Here is a 23449-nt window from a genome sequence, read left to right as displayed (position 1 = left end):
TTTTCAAGGGATTGTACTTCCCACCATGACTTGAAATTATTTTTATAAGCCACAAATAATTCAAAAAGATTGATTTCAGCTTTGGTTTATCTGTTGAGACACTAGCCATAGCCATTAACTAAAAAACCCGGGTAGTATAAACAAGGGTCCATCAAAACAGAAAAATCAAACGAAAACCTTTAAAAAAAATAACTTTTATTTAGATTCATTAAAAATATCCATAACAGCCTAATTATAATAAATCAGGACAGTAGAGGATCATATAAAATATATGATGTCAGGTATAATCAATGCATATAATCAAAATTACAGAAATGATCTAAGCGAATTCAGAATGTCTTCCCTTAGTTACCCTTCCTGACAGCGGAGGTTGGCACCCTAGGGATTTGACATGGCTCCCCTCCTCTTAAAGTAGGCTTTCCCTACCTGACCCTCAACAGACCTCCCTAAAGAGCCAGCACCCAAATAAAGGGCTATAAAATTGTAGATGTTAAGTCTGACTTAACCAATAGGGTAAATCGGAATAAAGCTCATGAACATAAGATGTAATTGTTCATATCTCTTAAAGTGAACCTGTCACTTCTTTTGGCCGCTATAATGCTGTAGATAAGCCCCCGGTCCGACCTGAAAGATAAGAAAAATAAGTTTTATTATACTCACCCGGGGGGGGGGGTTGTCCGATGCGGTCTGGTCCGATGGCTGTTGCAGGTCCGGATCCGGCACCTCTCATCTTCTTGCGCCGCCGCACTACTGCTTGCTTCATCGCTCTCCAGCATGACGCTTTGGACCGTACCGCCCCACCCCCCCTCCGAGTGAGTGTAATGAAACTTATTTTTCTTAACTTGCAGGTTGGGCTGGGGGCTTATCTGCAGCATTATAGAATGCTGTAGGTAAGCCCTGAAAGACAGTGTCCGCATCTTATCTTATAGCGGCCAAAACAGGTTACGGGTTCCCTTTCAATTTGCAGCTAGATGTAGAATAGGTCTAATGAACATATTAAAGCACAGATTTACCAAGTGTTCATACTGTAGCTCTAAAATTTGCAACTAATATAGGACAAACATGTATGGATATCATATGTAATATATATGAACTTCATGACCAAAAGGATTCTAAACACCGTATCCTCAGTTGCACATATTAGATATTAGTAGGTAAGAGAATACTAATCTCAGTCATCAATTAGACATGCTAGATATTAGCTCTATATAAACAACATATCCATAGTAGGATTCATACATAATAAGTCCATGTAGAATAAGTACAGATAAAGCAGACCCATAATCTATAGTCATGGTGTAGAAAATAGACTTATCTTGAGGTAGAATACGCCATCCCGACGAGTTTCCCACCTTGCATTTGAAATAAGGGGTTCTTGAAGGGATATATTCCAAGGTAAAGAGCAGTGCTACAATGGAACTACTGCCATCTGGACCACATGTATCATAATGGGACGTTGCGTGCATTCCACCATAGCGAAGCTCCTCTTTTAAATGGTTTCGCTGGCCTGCTGCTGGAAGTAATCTCCACTTGCCAGTGGAACGCAAATGTGCTCCACCATGAAGGATGGAATGCACTCCGGAAGTAACATTCGCCCTGGAGTGCAAATGCCCTCCACCAGTGGTAAGCATAGGCCTGGATGTCGGGATCTAATTAAAAAACATCCACGCACATTATATAAAGGGATGTTTTGCTGCTGCTAAGTTCTCACCTCCCCCTTTCTCTCCACTCCTAAGCCAGAGCTGCTGTTACCAGTCCTGCAAAATCCCAAGCACATGGCCAGAGCCATTCTAATCACTGATCAGTTTCTCCTTAAAATTTTGAGCTTATTCAAAGGCACATTTATCTTCATATAAAAATATAGAGATAACCGTGTAGACTTCAGAACAATCATACCTGAATGTGTCACAATAGCCAATTTAGTTCATCCCTAAAGGATGAGTGCCTCCCCAATAACAAGGAAGTGAGGAGGCTGTGAAGCTGTGTTGTTCTGAAGACACTTTAAGCCATTGACACAATAAGTATCCTTCACCTTCAGTTATTATCAGAATAGTATAAAATTGCTAAAAGCAATCAAAAACACACAGATTTTAGTCCTTGTTCTGCAGCTTGTTAATTTAAGCAGTCCTCTGTCTTGTGCATCAGCCATCACATGAACTAGCTTGTATGACTTATTTACTGTGAGTGGCAGACTACCATGAACAGTAGCATTTTTATCCATCAGTATTCTGTCCTATCAGTCCCAAAGTATAAATAATTATCTTTATTTTTATATAGCGCTAACATATTCCGCAGCGCTTTACAGTTTGCACACATTACCATCACTGTCCCCGATGGGGCTCACAATCTAAATTCCCTAACTGTATGTATTTTGGAATGTGGGAGGAAACCCACGCAAACACGGGGAGAACATACAAACTCCTTGCAGATGTTGTCATGGGTGGGATTCGAACCCATAGTTACATTATGTTGCCCAACATAAAGTATTCCATATTACGAATTACAGTGGGTGAAATAGTTATTAAACAAGTCAATCGTTTTCTAAGTAAATATATTTCTAGAGGTTCTATTGACATGAAATTCTCCCAAGATGTCGGTAACAACCCATCCAATCTACACAGGCAACATAATCATACGATGGATGTCCTTAAATTATGTGTAATAATGAGCAATGACGCAAGGAAAATGTTATGAACACGCTTAAGTGAAATTTAATTAATACTTCGTACACAGGCCTTTGTTGGTGAGGGAGCTTCAAGATGCTTCCTGTGTTGTGAGTTCATTTTCCCCTTCACTACTCAGGCCCGATGAACTCCCTCTGCTGGTTAAGAAAGGTAGTGAGCCTGATTATCAAACATCTGAGGCTAATGATGATGACTGGCTGAGTGGAGTCACTGACTGGATATAAGGCTGTCGACGCCCTTCTGCCCTGCAGGTGATTTCTCTGTGGGATCCTTGGATACCAGTCTGAATTCCTGCTCTCCTAAAGCTAAGTTTTCTGCTTTGCCTTTTGCATTTGTTCTTTGACTTTTGTTTTGCTGGATTTTTGCCATTCCCTGCTGGGGTAAGCTGAATTCCTTTAGCTCTGTCTTCAGAAAATACCTGAGTGCTGATTTAGTTTTTGAAGCCTAGCTGCTTCAGGGCCTTTTTCCATATCAGCCTGTTGGCTTATGTATTTCATAGGGTTTTTGCAGATTGCAGACAGCAGCTCTCCTATCCTGTCCTATGTTAGTGAGTTTGGGCCCCATCGTTTGCTCAGCCTATCTTTTTGTCTGTGTGAGTGTTTTTTCATCTTGCTTCACCGTCATTATATGTTGGGGGCTGCCTTTTACTTTGGGGTCTGCTCTGGGGCAGTTTAGATTTCCTTTTCTGTCTTTAGGCTATTTAGCTCTCCGGCTGTGATCGAGGGGTCTAGGGCACCGTAGGAACCCCCCACAGCTACTGCTAGTTGTGTTGATAGGTTCAGGGGTCTGCAATCTGATAGTTGCCAACTTCTCCGGTTTTCTGGACTTAGCTTCTATTTTTGTGTCTGCCTCCTACGGTGACTCGATCATAACACTCCTGTATGGAGAAAGTAGTCGCATGCATTGCTCAGTTGTGATTTCAGCTAATTCTTCCACACAGACATTCTTCAAATCCTGAAGGTTCTGTCGTCTCCTTCTATGAACTCTTCGCATTAGTTCCTTCCATAAATTTTCTATTGGATTAAGGTCAGGTGATTGGCTGGGCCATTCTAGGAACTTTATTTTCTTTCTCTAAAACCGATTGAGAATTTCCTTGGCTGTGTGTTTTGGGATTGTCTTGCTGAAATGTCCACCCATCTTCATCATCCTGGTAGATGGCAGCAGATTTTTTCCAAGAATGTGTCGGTACATTTGTCCATTCATCTCTCCTTCAAGTATGTGGCAGTTTGCTAGTGCTGTATGCTGAAAAAAGCCCCTCACCATGATGTTTCCACCTCAAAACTTCACTGGTTGTATAGTGTTTTTAGGTGACATTCAGTGCCTTTTGGCCTCCAAACATGGTGTGTATAATGGCATCCAAAGTGTTCAATTTGGTCTCATCTGAACAAACGACATTCTCCCTGTATTTCACAGGCTTGTCTAAATGTTGTTGAGCATACTTTAAATGTGCTTGAACATGCTTTGTGTTTAGCAATGGAGTTTTGCCTGGTGAGAGCGCATACAATCCATAGAGGTTGAGTGCATTACTTCAAGATTTCTTTGAAACAGTGGTACCTGCTAATTCCATGTTTTTCTGTAGCTCTCCACAGGTGGTCTTTAGCTCTTGGACAACTCCTCTGAATAATTTTTTTCACTCCTCTGTCAATTCTTGCATGGAGCACCTGATCGTGGCTGGTTAATGATATGATGTTTTTTTTCACATACGAATAATGGTCCCAACAGTGCTCGCTGGAACCTACACTAGGTTAGAAATTTTGACGTAACCAATGCCATCAGTATGATTTGCAACAATAAGGTTGCGAAGGTCTTAAAGTGAACCTGTCAGCAGTTTTGGCTGATGTGAGATACGGCCATCACCTTTTACGGCTGATATACTGCATTCTATAATGCTGTATATAAGCCCCCAATCTGACCTGTGAGAGAAGAAAAATAACTGTTATTATACTCATTTGCGGGGCGGTCCGGTTCGATGGGTGTCGCTGGTGTTGGTCCGGCCCCTGCCTTCTGCTTACGATCGCCTTCCTCCTGCTTGTTTTGTGTAGTTGACATGTCCCTGCATCATCCACACATGCATCCTGGCATCGCGCTCTTGCGCAAGCGTACTCATCTGCCCTGTTGACAGTATAGCAAAGTACTGCAGTGCGCAACTGCCGGGAAAGGTCAAAGAGCCCCAGCACCTGCGCATTGCAGTACTTTGCTCTGCCCTCAACAGGGCAGAGAAGTACATGCGTGATGCCGAGGAGACTGTGTGGATCACACAGGGACACGTCCGGACCAAGAGGATCGACACCCATCGGACTCGAACGCCCTGTATGTGAGTATAATAAAACTTATTTTTCTTCTCTTGCAGGTTGGATTGGGGGCTTATATACAGTACAGCATTATAGAATGCTGTATATCAGCCCTAAAAAGTGGTGGCTGTATCTTATATCTGCCAAAACTGCTGACAGGTTCCCTTTAAGACCGCTCACTGGTTTCCAATCATGCAATGTTTCTTGTGTCGAACTTTGGTAATGAGACCTTTTTAAAGGTCATTGGTTGAATCAGCAGATATTATTTTTCACAAAGTGCAGGATTGCTTTCTAATTACTGATATATTTCAGCTGGTGTCATGACTTTCCATGTTTTTTTCCATTTCGTTTTCTTCATGCTTTCCTTTTTTCCTGTGTCAATTTTCATTACTACACATATTATGGACATCTATGGTTTGATTTCTTTGTGTGAATTGGATGGGTTGTTACAAATATCTGGCAATAATTTCTTGTCAATGGCACCTTTATAAATATATTAACTTAGAAAATTGGTGACTTGTTCAATACTTATTTTGCCCGCTGTATTTGGCAGATGTATGCTTCAAATTATTTCATAATAATAACAACAATTTTTATTTCTGTGCCAACATATTTCGCAGCACTTTTAGAATTCAGAGGTTACCTGTACCTACAAGAGAAGACATTACAGAGTAATACTTAGTTTATCACATACCTAGAGGAGTGCTTGCAACCTGACAATATGAGGGATTAATCAATAGACAAAGAAACACCCAGATAGTTGTCGTCTCTTCCATCACAAGATTTTTGTGGATATCAAAAATAATAATTTATTTAGGAGTTAAGCCCCAGTCACACACAGCGAGATCTCTAGCGAGGTCGCTGCTGAGTCACAAGTTTTGTGACGCAACAGCGATCTCACCAGTGATATCGCTGTATGTGACAGGTATCAGCAACCGGCCTCCCCGCCGGGTATCGCTGATCATTCTGGAAAGCACTGGATATTTTTTTGATCGTTGGTCTCCCGCTGGCCAGCACGCATCGCTGTGTGTGGCAGGTGGGAGACCAGTGATCAGCGAGCTGGTATCCAAGGTAAACTGCTGGATTCTAAGTGCCGTGCGGCGCTTAGAAACCCGCTGTGTACCTTAGATACCAGCGCGCTCGTGCAGGGAGCTGGTAACCAAGGTAAACAGCGGGTTTCTATGTGCTGCGCGGCGCTTAGAAACCCGCTGTGTACCTTAGATACCAGCGCGCTGGTGCAGGGAGCTGGTATCTAAGGTACACAGCAGGTTTCTAAGCGACGCCCTCGATTGTTACCCCCATCGTCGCTGGTCCTCATCGCTGGTGAGATCTGCCTGTTTGGCAGCTCACCAGCGATCATGTAGCGACACACCAGCGATCCTGACAAGGTCATATTGTTGTCAGGATCGCTGGTGCATCGCTATGTGTGACAGGGGCCTTACAGGATAAAACAACGCGATTCGTCTCCAGTATCCCGGAGTCATCTTCATGTTATTAAAAAATGTATATCATATGTAAAAGTATACCACATTCGCTTTATATATATCCTGCCTCATAAGAAACCAATGGAGCAGAATGTTGGGGGAGCTCTATAGCCACGCCCAGCTAGATAAAAAAAAAGGCTAGTCCGCTGTAAAAGACCTTAATTAAATGTAAGAGAGAAAAAAAAAATCTTTTGAAAAAAGCAGAAAAAAACCCCAAACAAATAAGAAAATTTAACAACATTGAATGATTCAGTTGGCATTATTAATCAGACTTTTTCAACCAAATCATTCAGACCATTGGGAAATAAAGTTTGGAGTTGGTAAATCCGAAAAGATTCTTTCCTATTCAGCACTTGATTGCGATTCAGTACGTTTTTAGGGATGGATTCTACAGGAATAACTGTGATACTAAATTTTTTAATTTTTTTACAATCCTTTAAATATTATGTATGGCAAAAGGGGAAGCTTCTGGTAGCACAAATGGATTTCCTTTTGAAAGGTCTTGATTTTATCCTTAAACATTATGTGTTTTCCTTTCTGGATTCATTGTTTCTCCAGAAACTTGGTGTTGCGATGGGGACTCGGGTCGCACCAAGTTTAGCTTATTTATTTATGGGGTGATTCGTATATTCATCCGCTTTATCAGATCCTACTTTTAGTCTTGCTATACAAAGGATACATAGATGATTTAGACATATTTTGGCGTGGCACCCCAGAAAAAGCATGGAAATTGATTGATACCCCAATCATTACAATTGAGGTTATCTTTTTTGTGGGTACTGTGAATAAAGATAAAATCACGTATTTAGCTATGTCTCATGAAGACAATAGGATTGTTACAAAAACATTTTTTTTTAAAAAGTAGACAGCAATGTCTACTTAGATTTTAGAAGTGCTCACTACACTAAGTGGAAGAGGAATATTCCACATAGCCAATTTCGACAGATACGAAAATTTTTTACATACGATATATATTTTTTATTTACCTGAAGAAGACTCCGGGATATTGGAGTCAAAACACATTTTTATCCTGTAACTCCTAAATAAATGATTATTTTTGATATCCATGAGAATCTTGTGACGGAAGCGGCGACAACTGTTGTGAACACTTTTGACCTGGCGTCTGAGTTTGGGCTCCCCCTGGTGGTTGCTGCTGGTAATGGAGCTGGTCTGGCTGACAGAAATCAATCACCTGAGGAGGATGATTGGAGGTCAGGTGTTACAGACTGGAGAGATTTAAGTGAGCAACCTTCCCTCAGTGGTTGCCGGTGGTTTGGTTTTCTTCCTGAGCATTTTGGAAGTCTGCTTGCCTCCTGCTTTGTCTCGCATCTTTCAGATAAGTTATTTGTTTGCTTGAATCTTTTTGCATTTGATCCATTTTTTGCTTTCCTCTGATTTCTCATTTATGCTACCTGACTCACAAGCTATGTGAATTAGGAGATTAACTCCGTTATTGCAGTCATATGTTTTATTCTGATATACTGCAGCAGGTCAGCTTACTGGGATGACTAGTCACAGATGTATGCCCCCTGTTCCACTCATGTAGATTGACAGCTCTTTCCCTGTGTCTGTTGCCAGTCTGGCTTAATAGAGCGTGGAGAAACAGACAGGGACATAGTCCTTCATTCTGCATTTCTCCGCCTGTAATAATAGAGCTGGTCTCTAATTCATGCTGCGCGTGGTTTGGACAGCATGAATCAAGTGCCTGGATCTCCTTAAAAATTCCAATACTTAACTGTGTAACACCTTCTCCTGAGTTGGAGCAACAGCAGTTGTGCAATATTTGGGGATATCCCTTCCCTTCCTCAAGCCAAACTGCAACAATCAGGGTACATGGAACTTGTTTATAAATGGTCCTAGAATTTTGTAGTATCATAACTACCACTTGATGTCATGGGATATGCCTCAGATGATGTCCTGTACAAGACACCTGACCACGGCAGCCAATATAATAAGCCCAAAAGGTCAGGTGATCACGAACAAGACGTAATCCCTTCCAGTCCTATTGGAAATAATGAATTGAAGGTAGGTATTGGATATAGAAGGTGATGACTCCTAGAAGGAATCTGCTCATAAGATATACTCCCTCATTGCCCCACAGGCTCTGAACATGGTGGAGCATATTGTTAGAGAACCTGTATACAGTGATGGACAGTCATATGTAAAACAAGTTGCAGAATTCTGAAAATCATGTAAGTCCAGCCTTCCTTTTATATCAGTCCAGTCAATTTCTTTTTATCCAGAAATGAAACATTATCTAGGAAATGTGAGTGTTCCTTAGATTTTATTACGTTCTGTTAATGTTCTGCTAATGTTCTCCTCTGACTTTTGGATTCTGTTCCTGTTGTAGTTCTAGGAATTTTCCTATTCTTCCGTGTATGATGGGGCAATGCAAGTAGAGAACTGGCATAATGCCCATAGACAAGTAATATCAAACTCCAGAGGCTGCTATTGAGTAAGAGTTAGTGAAGCCTGAATTATGGAGGTGCATTCATACTGAAAAATATGTATTTGGCAAAAGAATTTATTGATCCACTTTCTAGCTCAATTTCTACAATGCTCTAAATTATGTTCTGACTTTACTAAAAAAGATACCCAATGCTTTTCCCCTTGCTTCATTTTAAACACTGGACAGCGGTGGCACATCCGAAGCATTTAATATGGCGATGTTACCCCTGGCTTTAATGATCAGTTACAGCCTGCAAATTCCCCATATCCTCACATGCACTGAACACATAAGAGGGTATAGAGGCGGTAAAGGTAAATCATGGGACTGCGGCCATCTTGATTACTGTAGACCAGGGGTCCTCAAACTGTTTAAACAGGGGGCCAAGTCACGGTCCCTCAGACCATTGGAGGGTCAGAATATACCGTAATTAAAGAAAAAAAAAAACTATGAACAAATTCCTATGCACACTGCACATATCTTATTTTGAAGTAAAAAAAAAAACAAAACAGGAACTAATACAATATTTAAAATGAAGAACAAATAAAGTTAAATCAACAAACTTACCGGTATTTCAATGGGTTCTTTGAATATCCTACACTCCGAGTCAATTTTTCTCTTTCTTGATATCATTGTGTCTTAGGAATTCCAAATTGCTATTAGTAAAATACCAATATATATATAGCGTTACAAAAACAAAACACCAGCAATAAAATTGCCCATCAATGCAGTCTGATAAGTGCCCATCAATGCAACCTTGCCAGTCCATATCATTTCACCACTGCCCATATTGGTGGAACTCCGCTTTTACCTCAAGCGCAGACTGGTGTGCTGCGACAGTCCCCAATAGGCAACATAGGTCCCCAATAGGCAGGTAAATGTCCTCAATAGGCAGCATAGGTCCCCAATAGGCAGGTAAATGTTCCTATAGGCAGCATAGGTCCCCAATAGGCAGGTAAATGTTCCTATAGGCAGCATAGGTCCCCAATAGGCAGGTAAATGTTCTTATAGGCAGCATAGGTCCCCAATAGGCAGGTAAATGTTCCTATAGGCAGCATAGGTCCCCAATAGGCAGGTAAATGTTCCTATAGGCAGCATAGGTCCCCAATAGGCAGGTAAATGTTCTTATAGGCAGCATAGGTCCCCAATAGGCAGGTAAATGTTCCTATAGGCAGCATAGGTCCCCAATAGGCAGGTAAATGTTCCTATAGGCAGCATAGGTCCCCAATAGGCAGGTAAATGTCCATAATAGGCAGGTAAAAGTCCCCAAGAGGCAAAATAGGTCCTCAATAGGCAGGTAAATGTCCTCAATAGGCAGGTAAATGTCCCCAATAGGCAGCACAGGTCCCCAATAGGCAGGTAAATGTTCTCTATAGACAGCATAGTTCCCCAATAGGCAGGTAAATGTCCATAATAGGCAGGTAAATGTCCCCAATTGGCAAAATAGGTCCCCAATAGGCAGGTAAAAGTCCCCAATAGGCAAAATAGGTCCCCAGTAGGCATGTATATTTCCCCAATCGGTAGCATAGGTCCTCAATAGGCATGATAGACCGGACCTGTCGTTAAAAAAAAAAAACCACCAGTACTCACCGATGTCCTCCGCTGCTCTGAAGAGGCGCCCGCTCAACTCCGTCTTCTTCTGGCACAAGCGGCGTGACGTCATCAGGCCGCGCAGGTGGCGTGATCGTCTGTTCTGCATACAGAGGACCGCAAGTCTTCCGAAGTGGCAGTACATCGACTTTCCTTACCACATCGTCATTCCGCCCACGATTACAGGGCCCGCCGCCATTGAAGTGTAGTGAAGTTCAATGTTGGCCGGATAAATGTCCTCGACAGGCCGCATGTGTCCCGCAGGCCGTAGTTTGAGGACCCCTGCTGTAGACACTGTGGTGCCACTGTCTAGTGTTTATATCGTGGACCCGTGGGAATTGTAGAGCCTTAAAATGCAAAAAAGGATGAAGCAATGGGGTTTTTATGATTGCTTAGGCAGGCACACAGCAGATTAGGACAGTGTAGAAATTTGGATAGAAAACGTTTTTTTCAACCAAACATGTAATGTATAATTATAATTTTTGTTTTGTACACACTCTGTAGATGTTCTTTCACCTATGTAGTTTTCAATTAAAGGGGTTACACAGCTTTGGAGGTTTTTCTTTTTGTTTCTTTTTATACTAATTTTCATGTATTTGGGGCTAAAATAAATTTCTGCAATTTCAATTTGGCTTCATAAAACATTTTGTGCGATTTGGCTTTTAGTTCCTTTTTTTTCCCCTGCAAACTTTATGGTCTGTGGTCATAAATCAGCTGAGAGGAGCTCAGAGAAAGACAGATAAAAGGCGTACACTAGACCATCATAGTGGGCTGACTAATTGACTCTTACTTAAGGCCCCGTCTAACATAATGAGATCGTTAGCGAGATCGCTGAAACGTCACCGATTTTGTGACGCAACAGCAATCTCGCCAGCGATCTCGCTACGTGTGACACATAGTGCCGACCGCCCCCCCACTGGATATCGCTGATCGTGCTAGAATGTCCCAGGCCATTTTTTGATCGTTGGCGTCCCGCTGGCCAGCATGCATCGCCGTGTTCTGACGACTCACGCCTGCGTTCTGGAGTTCTGCGTCGCCAACGAGCGACCTTGTTGGCGACGCAGAACGCAGGCGTGAGTTGTCAGAATAGCTGCTGTGTGACAAGGTACCAATGACCGCCGAGGTCGTTTTACGGATCGCCGGATCGTTGCTCCGTCGTTGAATAGATCTGCCTGTTTAATGTCTTACTAGCGACCATGTAGCAATGCACCAGCGATCCTTACCAGGTTGTATCGTTGTCGAGATCGCTGGAGCATCGCTAAGTGTAACGGTACCCTTATTGGGCGCCTTGCTGCAGTTTTGATAAAATCACTGTTTTATCTGCTGCAGATCTACTATATTGCTTAATGCTGAGCTCTGTATATCTCCGCCCACACCACTTATTGGCAGATTTCCATGTGCACTGTGCATAGGCAGACAGCCGCCTGTCAGTGGTGGGGGCGGGCTTATACAGAGCAGGAGGATTACATATAGAAAAAACCTAAATGTGAATAGTAAGGTTTTAGTAATCAGGGGGCTCACAGAAAAACTAATACCTTTAAAGTAGTGTCAGTGGATTCAAGACATCAGACATCAGCGACAGCCTGAATGTTCCATTCGCCTCCTGATGAACTCTTATCATGGGATGGAAACGCGTCGAGGCTGCTTCAATATTTTTAATGGATTACAGATAAGCTTTTGATTTAATTACTTTTATTTAATTATTTTCTGACATGGAGTATATTTTGGGCATAATGCAGTAAGTGTTTAATTCTGAAGAGTTCCCTTGGGAGACAAAACCATGGAGTGCTGAAATAGCTTTATTATGTGGCAATAAATCAATGCAACTGAGGTATACTATTTGGAATATCTACTTCAATTATTGCAAACGTTATGTCCTTGGCACCTTAGGGCAAAATGCAATTATCTCGGTTATTTTGGAATATAGGAGGTATGTAGCGCCAATATATACTATTAAAGCAAGGACCTCTTTTCTTTTTTTTCTTTGTGGCACTATAGCACTTTATCAGAATTTATTACCCAGACACCTTGTCTTCTATGTCCTTCTACTTGGGGTTTGGGGTTTATAATAGTGCTTTATTGTTCCAATCAGTTAATCTACTCCATTAACCTTACCCTTCCCCTTCCCTCTATTGTTTTTCTGTGATTAGACAGAGTTGGAAGGGAGAGTATTCAGGGGAAGTGAGGGTAAGCCGACGTTGAGCGGGGGCGCCACTTTGTGTACAAGATTAGGCTACTTTCACACATCAGTTTTTTGCCGTCAGGCAGGATCCGGCTATTTTTAGAAAAAACGGATCCGGCATAAATTTTGGAGAACTGTAGAAACGGATCCGTTTTTCTGCTGGATCCGTCTAGCAGGTTATATCTGTTTCCTGGGGGCTGGCCAATTGGATCTGAGCATGCGCAGACTTAAAAAAACGGGTCCGGTGGCTGGATCCGTCTTTTTCTGGATCCGGCGCATTCCGGCGCCCATAGACTTTCATTGTAGCAAAAAGCCGGAAGCGTCGGATCCGGCGCTTCCGGCTTTTTCGCCGGAGACAAAAAACGTTACAGTAGCCGTTTTTTCCAGACGCTGGAATGAGACAAGTAGCCGGATCCGGCAAAAAACGGATGAAACGCAATGACATCTGGCGCGATCCGGCGCTAATGCAAGTCAATGGGGAAAAACTGGATCCGGCATTGCATTTTGCCGGATCCGGTTTTACAAAAAAAAGCCGGATCGCGCCTGACGGCAAAAAACTGATGTGTGAAAGAGGCCTTAGGGTGCCAACCTCCTTGGCAAGGTAGGGACAATTGATTAGGGATACTGGAGGGTGAGTTATATTTTGTTAGTTCATACTCTATTGGTAATCCCCAAAGTGATTCAAATAGCTTTTTTCTGGATATCTGACATTAATTGCTCTCATAAAGCATTTGTTTTGGTTATGTGAATGGTATTGAGGTGACGGGCTTCACAGGTTTGTTGGTAATTTGAATGACGGGCCTTATGCTGGGGCACTGTTCATTCTCCCTTGGTTCGATTGTATTAATACTCCTCACCCCTTCCTTTCCCTACCTCTCCCCCCAACACCATCGTTCCTTATTGGGTACTGATTACTCCTTGTGGGTTATTAACCTACAAAGGGACCGGTGTGCTACTGGTGACCTTGGTTTCCTCATGGCATTTGGTACTAGTTAGGGAATTGAGGGAGAATCTAGGGGTAGCCATCGGTAAGTGGGGGCACTGTTTTGCGTTCAAGATAGGGTGCCAACCTCTGCAACTAGGTAGGGGTGAACTAGGGAGAATTAGGGTTACCTATGACATGTGATGGTTTACCCTTACACCATTTTCTTTTTTCTACTTTTTGCCTGGTAAGGCGTTATTAACGTTTGTCTGCTGTGTTTTAAATAGTTTAAAAGGTATATTTTAAAGGTATTAGTTTTTTTGTGAGTCCACAGGAGACAGATAACTAGTCTTGTGTTGATTATCTCTTGGTGACAAAACAATTCATTTTTTGAAGCTACAAATAACATCCAAGAAGTGACACATCACTGGAATCAGGGTCTCTGCCCCATATCATGATGCTCTCAAATTAAGTAGCAAAAACCTGGTTACAGATTCTCTTTTAAGCTGTGCCATCTATTTGCCATATGATGTGATTTGTGTTATTTATAAAAATGACCCAATATTATACCCAATATGATATAAATATATTTCAATACCTTAGACTGTAAAGGTGTCACATCTTTTTCCTTTTTTTCATTTATCTACGGTAGATGGAAAGCATGCAGACCTCTGCAGCCTGTGTGTCAAGTTGTGGAAAAATTTGGATGATGCCAGCATGTTGGGAAAAAGATGCAAAAGGCGATCCCAGATCTTGAAGACGTTGTACAAGCTGGTTGATGTTGGTTCAGATAGACTTGGACTTATCCTGGCTAAGTTAGTTCTAGAGGTAACTGTCATGCAGTGAATATTTATGCTTCAAAGCTTCTGTAAATAATCAGTAAATTGACAAATTCGGAATACGTTACGAAAGTTACCATTTTAGTAGAGAAAACCATGTAATGATGCTGCATTTCAATGTAACGTCATATTGTTCTTGTGCTTATCTACATACTGTGGCATACGGCACTGTGGGTCACTATGCTGTATGTTATGATGTAAACTAGCTGTGGCTAGGAGGTCGTTTCTTTTTTACTTTTGACTTTAATTATTAAAGAGGTTGTCCACTACTTTTTCATTGATGACGTATCCATGAGAGATTTGTCGGGGGTAACATGTTGGGATGAAAGAAGAAGGGATAAGGCAGAGATGTTTCTCTTGTTGTACATGTACTGCTTGTATTTGAAAACTTAGTAAAAATTGTCTAAGGCCTCTTTCACACATCCGTTTTTTCGCCGTCAGGCGCGATCCGGCTATTTTTCCCCCATTGACTTGTATTAGCGCCGGATCACGCCGGATGGCCATACGGTTGTTCCGGTTTTGACCGGATCCGGCAATCTGTCTCAATCCGGCGTGTGGAAAAAACGGCAACTGTAACGTTTTTTGTCTCCGGCGAAAAAGCAGGAACCGCCGATCCGGCGCTTCCGGCTTTTTCACACAAAGTCTATGAGCGCCGCAATGCGTCGGATCCGGCCAAAGCCGGATCCAGTGGCCGGATCCAGTTTTTTTGGTCTGAACATGCTCAGTAGCCCTGCCCACAGCAAACATATATAAAACCATGACAGTGGGACCCTCAGCCACAGCCAATATGCCACCCAAGAAAGGAGCCAACCGCAGGAGAAGGCAGGAGAGTACTGCCTAAAGTTGTGTAGCTTGTTGGCGATTTCCTAACAACGTACACAACTTTTGTTAAAAGGTGAAATACTTTGCCTAAAACACAACCAGGTACACAACTGTGGCCAAAAGGTAAAAATTGTTAAACCAAAACAAGATAGACAACTTTGGTTGGCAAAGGTATACTGTTGGTACAGAAGGTACACGACTTTGGTTAAGGGCAAAAAGGTATCAAACTCTGTCATCCTGCCAGTGTAATCTTCCTTGAGGTGACATAAAGTATTGTGCAAAATTGTCCCTCATTCGTGAAACCGTCACAGAACTTCTATTGGTAATGTTCTGGTAATCTTGCAAGGTGGTTTCTTCAGAGGTGTCCTCAATGGAAATGGGTTCCTTGCACATAACAAAATTGTGCAGGACCACGCAAGCTTTGATCACCTCGACCACAGTTTCAGTCTTGAGGTTGATCGCAGTCAATAGGACCCGCCATTTGGCTGTCAGAATACCAAAGGCGCATTCCACCATTCTTCTTGCTTTTGTGAGGTGGGAATTGAAAATGCATTTTGTTGTCAATCCTCTGCTAGAGTACGGTTTCAAAAGGTGTTCTGCCAGCTGGAAGGCTTCGTCCTCTACACAGACAAAAGGCATAGGTGGCCCAGATGTTTGCAGCAGCGGTCTAGGGGGTGGGAACTGGAAGGTGTTTCCATACAGTCTACGGCCCATGGCAGACAGTTTGAAAACTTGAGAGTCATTGGAGCGGCCATAGGCCCCAATATCAACAGCAATAAATTTGTATTCCGCCTCAGCGATGGCCATGAGGACAATGGAAAAATATTTCTTGTAATTGAAATGTTCCGATCCCGATCCTGCTGGCTTTACAATGCGGATATGTTTCCCGTCCACAGCGCCCAAGCAATTCGGAAACTGACATATCTGTAGAAACTTTTCAGCAATTTCTATCCACCTCTCTGTTGTGGGCTCTGGTACAAACTCATCAACTAAAGAGTCCCACAGTGCACGGCATGTGTACTTCACAATTCCAGATATGGTGGAAATCCCAAGTCTGTACTGGAAATGGAGTGACGAAAGGGATTCTCCAGTTGCAAGGAAGCTGTGGGGAATTAAAAAAAGAAAAATTAGTTCAAAATCACAGCATTGCATACCACAACTCAGCTTTAACACTTGGAGATACAACAAGATTCCAGTGAAAGTGTGCTCTGAAGCGAGCAGATCCAATAAATGTGGCTTACCTTAGAGTCACCATCAGACACTCTGTTGGTGAAATGGAGAAGCGGCAATAGGTGTCCGATCTTCTTATGAGGTCTGCAATGCGCTCCACCAAGTAATCAAAATTCTCCATTTTCATCCGAACATATGCAAAAAATTTCTCCGGGTTTCGTCTAAGGTCCATGCAGAGTGTAGAATACACCCCACGCGTCATTCTCTTGGCTGTGATGGGGTGGATCCACAAACTGCGTCGACGTCGCTGATGCATGATGCGCTGCTGTCTCGCTCTCTCCTTCTCCAGAACAATCACCCTCAAACGATTTACCTCCTCTGTAAAATCCACCAAATTCTTCAAAATGTTTCCTATCACAACATCCATCTTTGCCAGTCACTTGCTCTTCTCTCCAACCTGCACTTTCTCCTCTACAACCTGTCAAAGATGGGCTGTAGGAACACGGTATATATAGGTTTTCAGTAGCCGATCCCGTTTGGAAGCCCCCAAGGGGCGTTTTTAAAAACCGGATCCGTCGTAATCCGTCGAAAAACGGATGAAACGGATCCGGTTTTTGGGTGGTTGAGCAAGACGGATCCGGCAGAAAACCGGATCCGTCACATCCGGTTTTACATAACATTTGACGGATCCAGCGCGACGCTGGATCGCGCCTGACGGCAAAAAACAGATGTGTGAAAGTAGCCTAATTTAAGAACTGCACAGTGTTTGGCAATAAGTATTTCTAGAAATGCTCATTCTCGATATTCATGCCGCATTAGGAAGCTGCTTGGCATCTGACGAGGAATTAAAACGCTCATTCATCTTGTGAAACAATCTTTTGGATGGATTAAGAATTCTCTTTCTTGGCAGTGCAGTGTCCTGCCTAGAACAATAACAACCTATGAGCACAACGATCTATTACTGATCGTTTTGTGTGCATTGTAAACGCAGTCTGCCTGTCTAAACCGGCTATTAAACGACCGGTGATCCACAAACAAGCAGCTGTTTGTTTAGTGCCCCAGGTTGGTCCTTGTAAAAAAGCCGTTAATCAAAAGGAACAATTTTTTAAAGGGATAATTGGGGTGAGTTTACACAAACTATCTGGCACTACAATACAACCCCTGATCAGTAAACTTCTACCAATTGATGATAGTTTGAATTCGTGTTTGCACAGGCAGACAAAAGTGAAGCAATACTATACTAGATCGCTCAGTACATATCGGCTGCCGTTGTTCTCAGCAGCACGAATCTTGTTTACACAGGATGATGCTCGACCCAGACAAGGATCATTTATGCTGTATAGAAGATCATTTCACCCGATGAATGAATGTTTTGATAGGTGGTCGGAAGCCTGTTTACACTGCAAAATAATCGTTAAATGAGCTTTTTTTAGTGCAATGAAATCTGATTAGGCATTGTCTAATAGTATGATTCACATGTACAAACTTCTGTCTTCTGTTGGATATTTTCTGAATTTATTTTTGTTTCTTTTGGCCCAGTTGAGAGTAAGTGGCAAAAACCTGTTAAACATCTGCAAGCTCGTATTTAAAATAAGCAGAAGCGAAAACAATGATTGCCTCTTCCAAAGTGATAACATGATGGGTGAGATCATTTACTTCTATTTTATTCTTCTCTATTTTTCACAGAAATCGTGGAATGGCAGGTGTTTTATTTTTTTTAATATAGTGTGACATATAATTTCACAACTTTACATATGAAATGCTTATTAGAGCACTGGGATACAAACTTTCACCTGATTTAAAAGAAAATTTACATACCATTTGCGAATGGATATTAAAGCCAACTATGCACAAGCTTGCCTCGAGCTCAACCCATTCAACCAAATTAACATGAGTATTAATACTAATTATGTGATGAAAATGTAACAGTACACCAGGCACATGCTATAGCTTGTTTGTGACCAAAAATGTAAAAGATATTGGTCTGCATAATGGTTATTTACAACTGATTTAACAACTGTATGCTCTTTAATATCTTATCATTAACTTTTCTTGCATTTTTCTTTGGCTGCTAATAAACAAGTAAATAATTAGGAATTCAGATGTTATCTAGGTCTTTCATTATTTTTTCATATGGTTCCAAGAACTTACTGCAGTTAATTGCTAACTTCCTACCTATTTTGTCCGGCAACAATCTCTACCAGCTCAGAGCGGACTCAGACCACTCTTGCCAGCGATTCTCCTACTTTCGATAATGTTGGCAGAGCAGCTTTTTTTCTTCCGATATGCTCTGTCGACAGGGCGTCACTGCCAATGTCATTCTGATTGACAGCCAGCTCTCCACTGCCTAACTGCATCAACTGTGATGCTCCATTAACAGAGTAGAATGGAAGAGTAAAAGCTGCATTGTTGATGTGGGGTCAATGGAAGCAGGAAATTCATGACCCGTAGAAGTCTAGAAGACCTGAGCAGGAGGAGACAGGCTGGTCAGTTGTTTATAGTGTGTAAATATGTGTGTGTTTGTATACATGCGTGCATATGTGCTCTGTCCACATTTTGTGTGTGTATGTATATATACTACCATTAAAAAGTTTGGGGTTACTTAGAAATTTCCTTATTTTTGAAAGAAAAGCACAGTTTTTTCCAATGAAGCTAAAATTGAATGATTCAGAAATATACTCTATACATTATTAATGTGGTAAATGACTATTCTAGCTGCAAACGTCTGGTTTGTAATGCAATATGTTCATAGGTGTATAGAGACCCGTTTCAGTCTACTCCAGTGTTCTTATGGTACTTTGTGTTTGCTAACTGTGTAAGAAGTCTAATGGATGGTTAGAATGAATACCCTTGAAAACCCTTGTGCAAGTATGTTTGCACAGCTGAAAACAGTTTGGCTGATTAGAGAAGCTATAAACCTGACCTTCCTTTGAGCTAGTTGGGAATCTGGAGCATTACATCTGTTGGTTCCATTAAACTCTCAAAATGGCCAGAAAAAAATAACTTTCATGTGAATCTCAACAGTCTATTCTTTTTCTTAGAAATGAAGGCTATCCCATGCAAGAAACTGCCAAGAAACTGAAGATTTCCTACAATGGTGTGTACTACTCCCTTCAGAGGAGAGCACAAACAGGCTCTAACCAGAGCAGAAAGAGAAGTGGGAGGACCCGCTGCACAACTGAGCAACAAGACAAGTACATTAGAGTCTGTAGTTTGAGAAATTGACACCTCACAGGTCCTCAGCTGGCAGCTTCATTAAATAGTACACGTAAAATGCCGGTGTCAACGTCTACAGTGAAGAGGCGTCTCCGGGATGATGGCCTTCAGGGCAGAGTGGCAAAGAAAAAGCCATATCTGAGACTGGCTAATAAAAGGAAAAGATTAATATGGGCAAAAGAACACAGACATTGGACAGAGGAAGATTGGAAAAAAGTGTAATGGACAGACAAATCCAAGTTTGAGGTGGTTGGATCACACAGAAGAACATTTGTGAGATGCAGAACAACTGAAAAGATGCTGGAAGAGTGCCTGAAGCCATCTGTCAAGCATGGTGGACGTAATGTGATGGTCTGAGGTTGCTTTGGTGCTGGAAAAGTGGGAGATTTTTACAAGGTAAAAAGGATTTTGAATAAGGAAGGCTATCACTCCATTTTGCAACGCCATGCCATACCCTGTGGACAGCGCTTGATTGGAGCCAATTTCATCCCACAACAGGACAATAACCCAAAGCACACCTCCAAATTATGCAAGAACTATTTAGGGAGCAGATAAAGCACTAGACAGTATCAAAACGAACTGGCATGAATCTCACCAAAAATCATGTAATATACAAAGCATAAGGTGAAAGTAAATATTATAATAAAATATAACCTTTAATAATACATTTAAGATCATTAATTGGGTGTCACCCTGTGAAGGTAAAAGGCAGCAAACCGCTGCTTGTCAAACATTCAGGCCTACACATACAATGAGGATAACGGCCAAGCCTGAATATAGGGATGTAGATGGTCACCAAAACTATATATGGGTGTACATAAACATCTATGGGTTCCGGCAATTAAGAATACTTTCCAATTAATGCCGCAACACTTTTGCATATATGTAATCAAACATGCAAAAAATTTTTGTCATGAAAAGTCACCAAGGACAAAAAAATTACAAATAGGTGAGTATAATAAAAAAGGAGCAATCTTACCCAATGGATGGACGGGCCAGGAGTCCGGGAGTATCCTCCATTCAATTTTGCTTAAGAATGCAATAGGGGAAGACAATACCCTGTCACATCCCTAATGTCTGAATTCAACTCAAACCCCAGACTCCTGCCCTAACAAGGGCAGTCCACAGCTGACCCTAGCAGCATATGCCCTGCACTTTCCCTAAGGCGATGTCCCGATTGTATATGTGTGTGTTTATATAACTTGTGAGAAGGTCACTGGTAAAATACTGGAGGGGAGATCTTTGTCACTCAGGATGTTAGCCTCAGTTATGTGAACCTGCCAAAATGTTCCAGCATACTAAGTGCTGAAAGGGTTTAATCAGCCATGTTAAGGGCTGGGTTTTTGTGAACAATTGAAGAGTGGGTGGGAGACTGTCCACCATAGCTTGACCCCAGGGTGTGGTCCAGGAGGTAAATGTGGAGCCTTTGGACTTTGGAGTGTTCGGTGTCTCTGTGCTTGTACTAAAGAGAGTTGAACCTTGTCTTTCCCCCCTTGAATTGGTGGATCCATACAGCCGAACAGACTGTACTGTATGTTATTTTGTTTTCCTGTCATGCCAGAAGGGCCATGTTTATCAAAATTTGCACTGGTGTATGCAGTATGTTTTTTCTCTTCAATAAATCAGTGGAAAGCTTAAATGTAAAGCATTCCTGTGACTACCTGTGTGAGCAGCTGCATCAGTTGAATGCATTGATCTACAGTGTATATATTTTATATACACACAGTTGCTGCGATTCCGCCGCGGAAAAAAGCGCAGCATTAGCAAAGCATGTGCGGAATGCCATAGGAATGCATGGGGGGCGTTCTGTACACGATTTTTAAACGTTTTTGCAGCGTTTTCGTGCCGAAAATCGCGGCAAAAACGCTTAAAAATCGCTACGTGGGCACACAGCCTAAATGTTTCAGATCACCAAACAAATTTAAATATTAGAAAAAGATAGCATAAGTAAACACAAGATGCAGTTTTTAAATGAAGAACTTTTATCATTAACGTAAAATGAAATCCAAACCTACCTGGCCCTGTCTGAAAAAGTGATTGCCCCCCCACCCCACTTAAAACATAAATTAATTAAGGTTTATCACATTGTTGGGAAGCTGAGTTCAAATTGCCTAGCAACACCCAGGTTTTATTACTGCCACACCTGTTCTTAATCAAGAAATCACTTAAATAACTTAATAATCACTGAAAAAGTGAAGTAAACCAAAAGATCCTCAAAAGCTAGGTATCCTGCCGTGATCCAAAGAAATTCTGGAACAAATTAGAAACAAAGTTGTTCTGTCCTCACTAAATGAAACAGAATTCATGTAGCTTATACAGGCAGCTAAACTGCTGTACCGAGGTCCAATAAGGAGACTGTAGGTTGAATTTGTGCTTTTTTGAATGTGATGGTATATTGGCGTGGTGAAACTACAAGTAAAACCTATATATATACGCTGAGTAAATACAGAGTACATCAGGAATTCATATATACATAATACATTATAAATCAATATCTGCACTAATAGCTAACCAGGGGAAGGATTAACTAAGCAGGCTAATATGAGACAGGAATTGGATACAGGAAACATAAGTACATACCAGTGATGCTATCACAAGGGTAGAAGAGAAATGAGATGTTTCCTGGATGCAGGCAGAAGGAAAATTGTGGACTGGAGGGAAAATGGGGACTGAACTAACCATAATCCTTTGCAAAAGGCTACCAGGGTGCATTGCAACCTTACCAGAATGCATTGCAAATGGAGGGAATGGCAGAATGAAAGTAAAACACACAATAACAATGCGGTTATGACTCTGGTCACTAGAAGGAGCCAGAAAACACTGTAAATATAACAAGCAGATAATCTGGAATTATGAATTAAATGTCGGAGACAGAACAAAAGTAATTGCGATCAATCAGTCTGGAAAAGGTTATAAAATCATTTCTAAAGCTTTGGGATTCCAGCAAACCACAGTGAGAGCCATTATCCACAAATGGCGAAAATATGGGACAGTGGCAGACCTTCCCAGGAGTGGCCGGCTGACCAAAACTACCCCAAGAACGCAGCTTTGACTCATCCAAGAGGTCACAAAAACACCCCTTAACAGCCAAAGAACTGCAGGCCTCACTTGCCTCAGTTAATGTCAGTGTTCTTGACTCAATTATAAAAAAGAGACTGGGCAAAAATGGCCTGAATGGTAGCGTTCCAAGGCGAAAACCAGTGCTGAGCAATAAGTACATAAAGGCTTGTCTCAGTTTTGCCAGAAAACATATTGATGATTCTGAAGACTTTCGGGAAAATATTATGTGAACTGACAAGACAAAAGCTGAACTTTCTGGAAGGTGTATGTCCCATTACATCTGGCGTAGAAGTAAAACAGCATTTCAGAAAAGGAACATCATATCAACAGTATAATATTGTGGTGGTACTTTCTGGGGCTATTTTGCTGCTTCAGGACCTGAATTACTTGCTGTGGTAAATTGAACCCTTAATTTTGCTGTCTACCAAAAAATTCTGAAGGAGAATGATCGGCCATCTGTTTGTGACCTCAAGCCTGAAGTGCTCTTGGGTTATGCAGCAGGACAATGATCCAACACACACCAGCAAGTCAACTGTCATATACTGTATTTACAAATGTATTTTTCTGTTTATATATGTGTATGTGCTCTGAGTATACTTGTGTATATGCACTCTGTCCTTTTGGAACGTGTGTGCTCTGTTTTTACATGTGTGTCCTCTACATATGGGTATGTGATTTGTGTATACGTACTGATGTATGTGCTTTGTATACATTTATATGTTTGTATGCTCTGTGTATACATA

The 23449-nt window shown here is 41.7% G+C and overlaps 1 protein-coding gene across 5 annotated transcripts in view; it reads left to right on the top strand.

Annotated features, from left to right (window-relative positions):
• The window catches only part of ARMC2 (armadillo repeat containing 2), a 286378-nt gene that overhangs the window by 190815 nt on the left and 72114 nt on the right, over nt 1-23449 (top strand). For all 5 annotated transcript variants that reach the window (XM_073576046.1, XM_073576045.1, XM_073576050.1 and 2 more), the window contains 2 exons: nt 14252-14427; nt 17970-18072. In XM_073576046.1, the coding sequence (XP_073432147.1) occupies nt 14252-14427; nt 17970-18072 (279 nt within the window). The remainder of the gene's footprint in view (nt 1-14251; nt 14428-17969; nt 18073-23449) is intronic.

Source organism: Dendrobates tinctorius, unplaced genomic scaffold (assembly GCF_039654945.1).
Source record: "Dendrobates tinctorius isolate UK_male_01 unplaced genomic scaffold, ASM3965494v1 ptg000046l, whole genome shotgun sequence".
NCBI classification, from domain to species: domain Eukaryota; kingdom Metazoa; phylum Chordata; class Amphibia; order Anura; family Dendrobatidae; genus Dendrobates; species Dendrobates tinctorius.
This window is presented reverse-complemented; position numbering and strand designations above follow the sequence as displayed.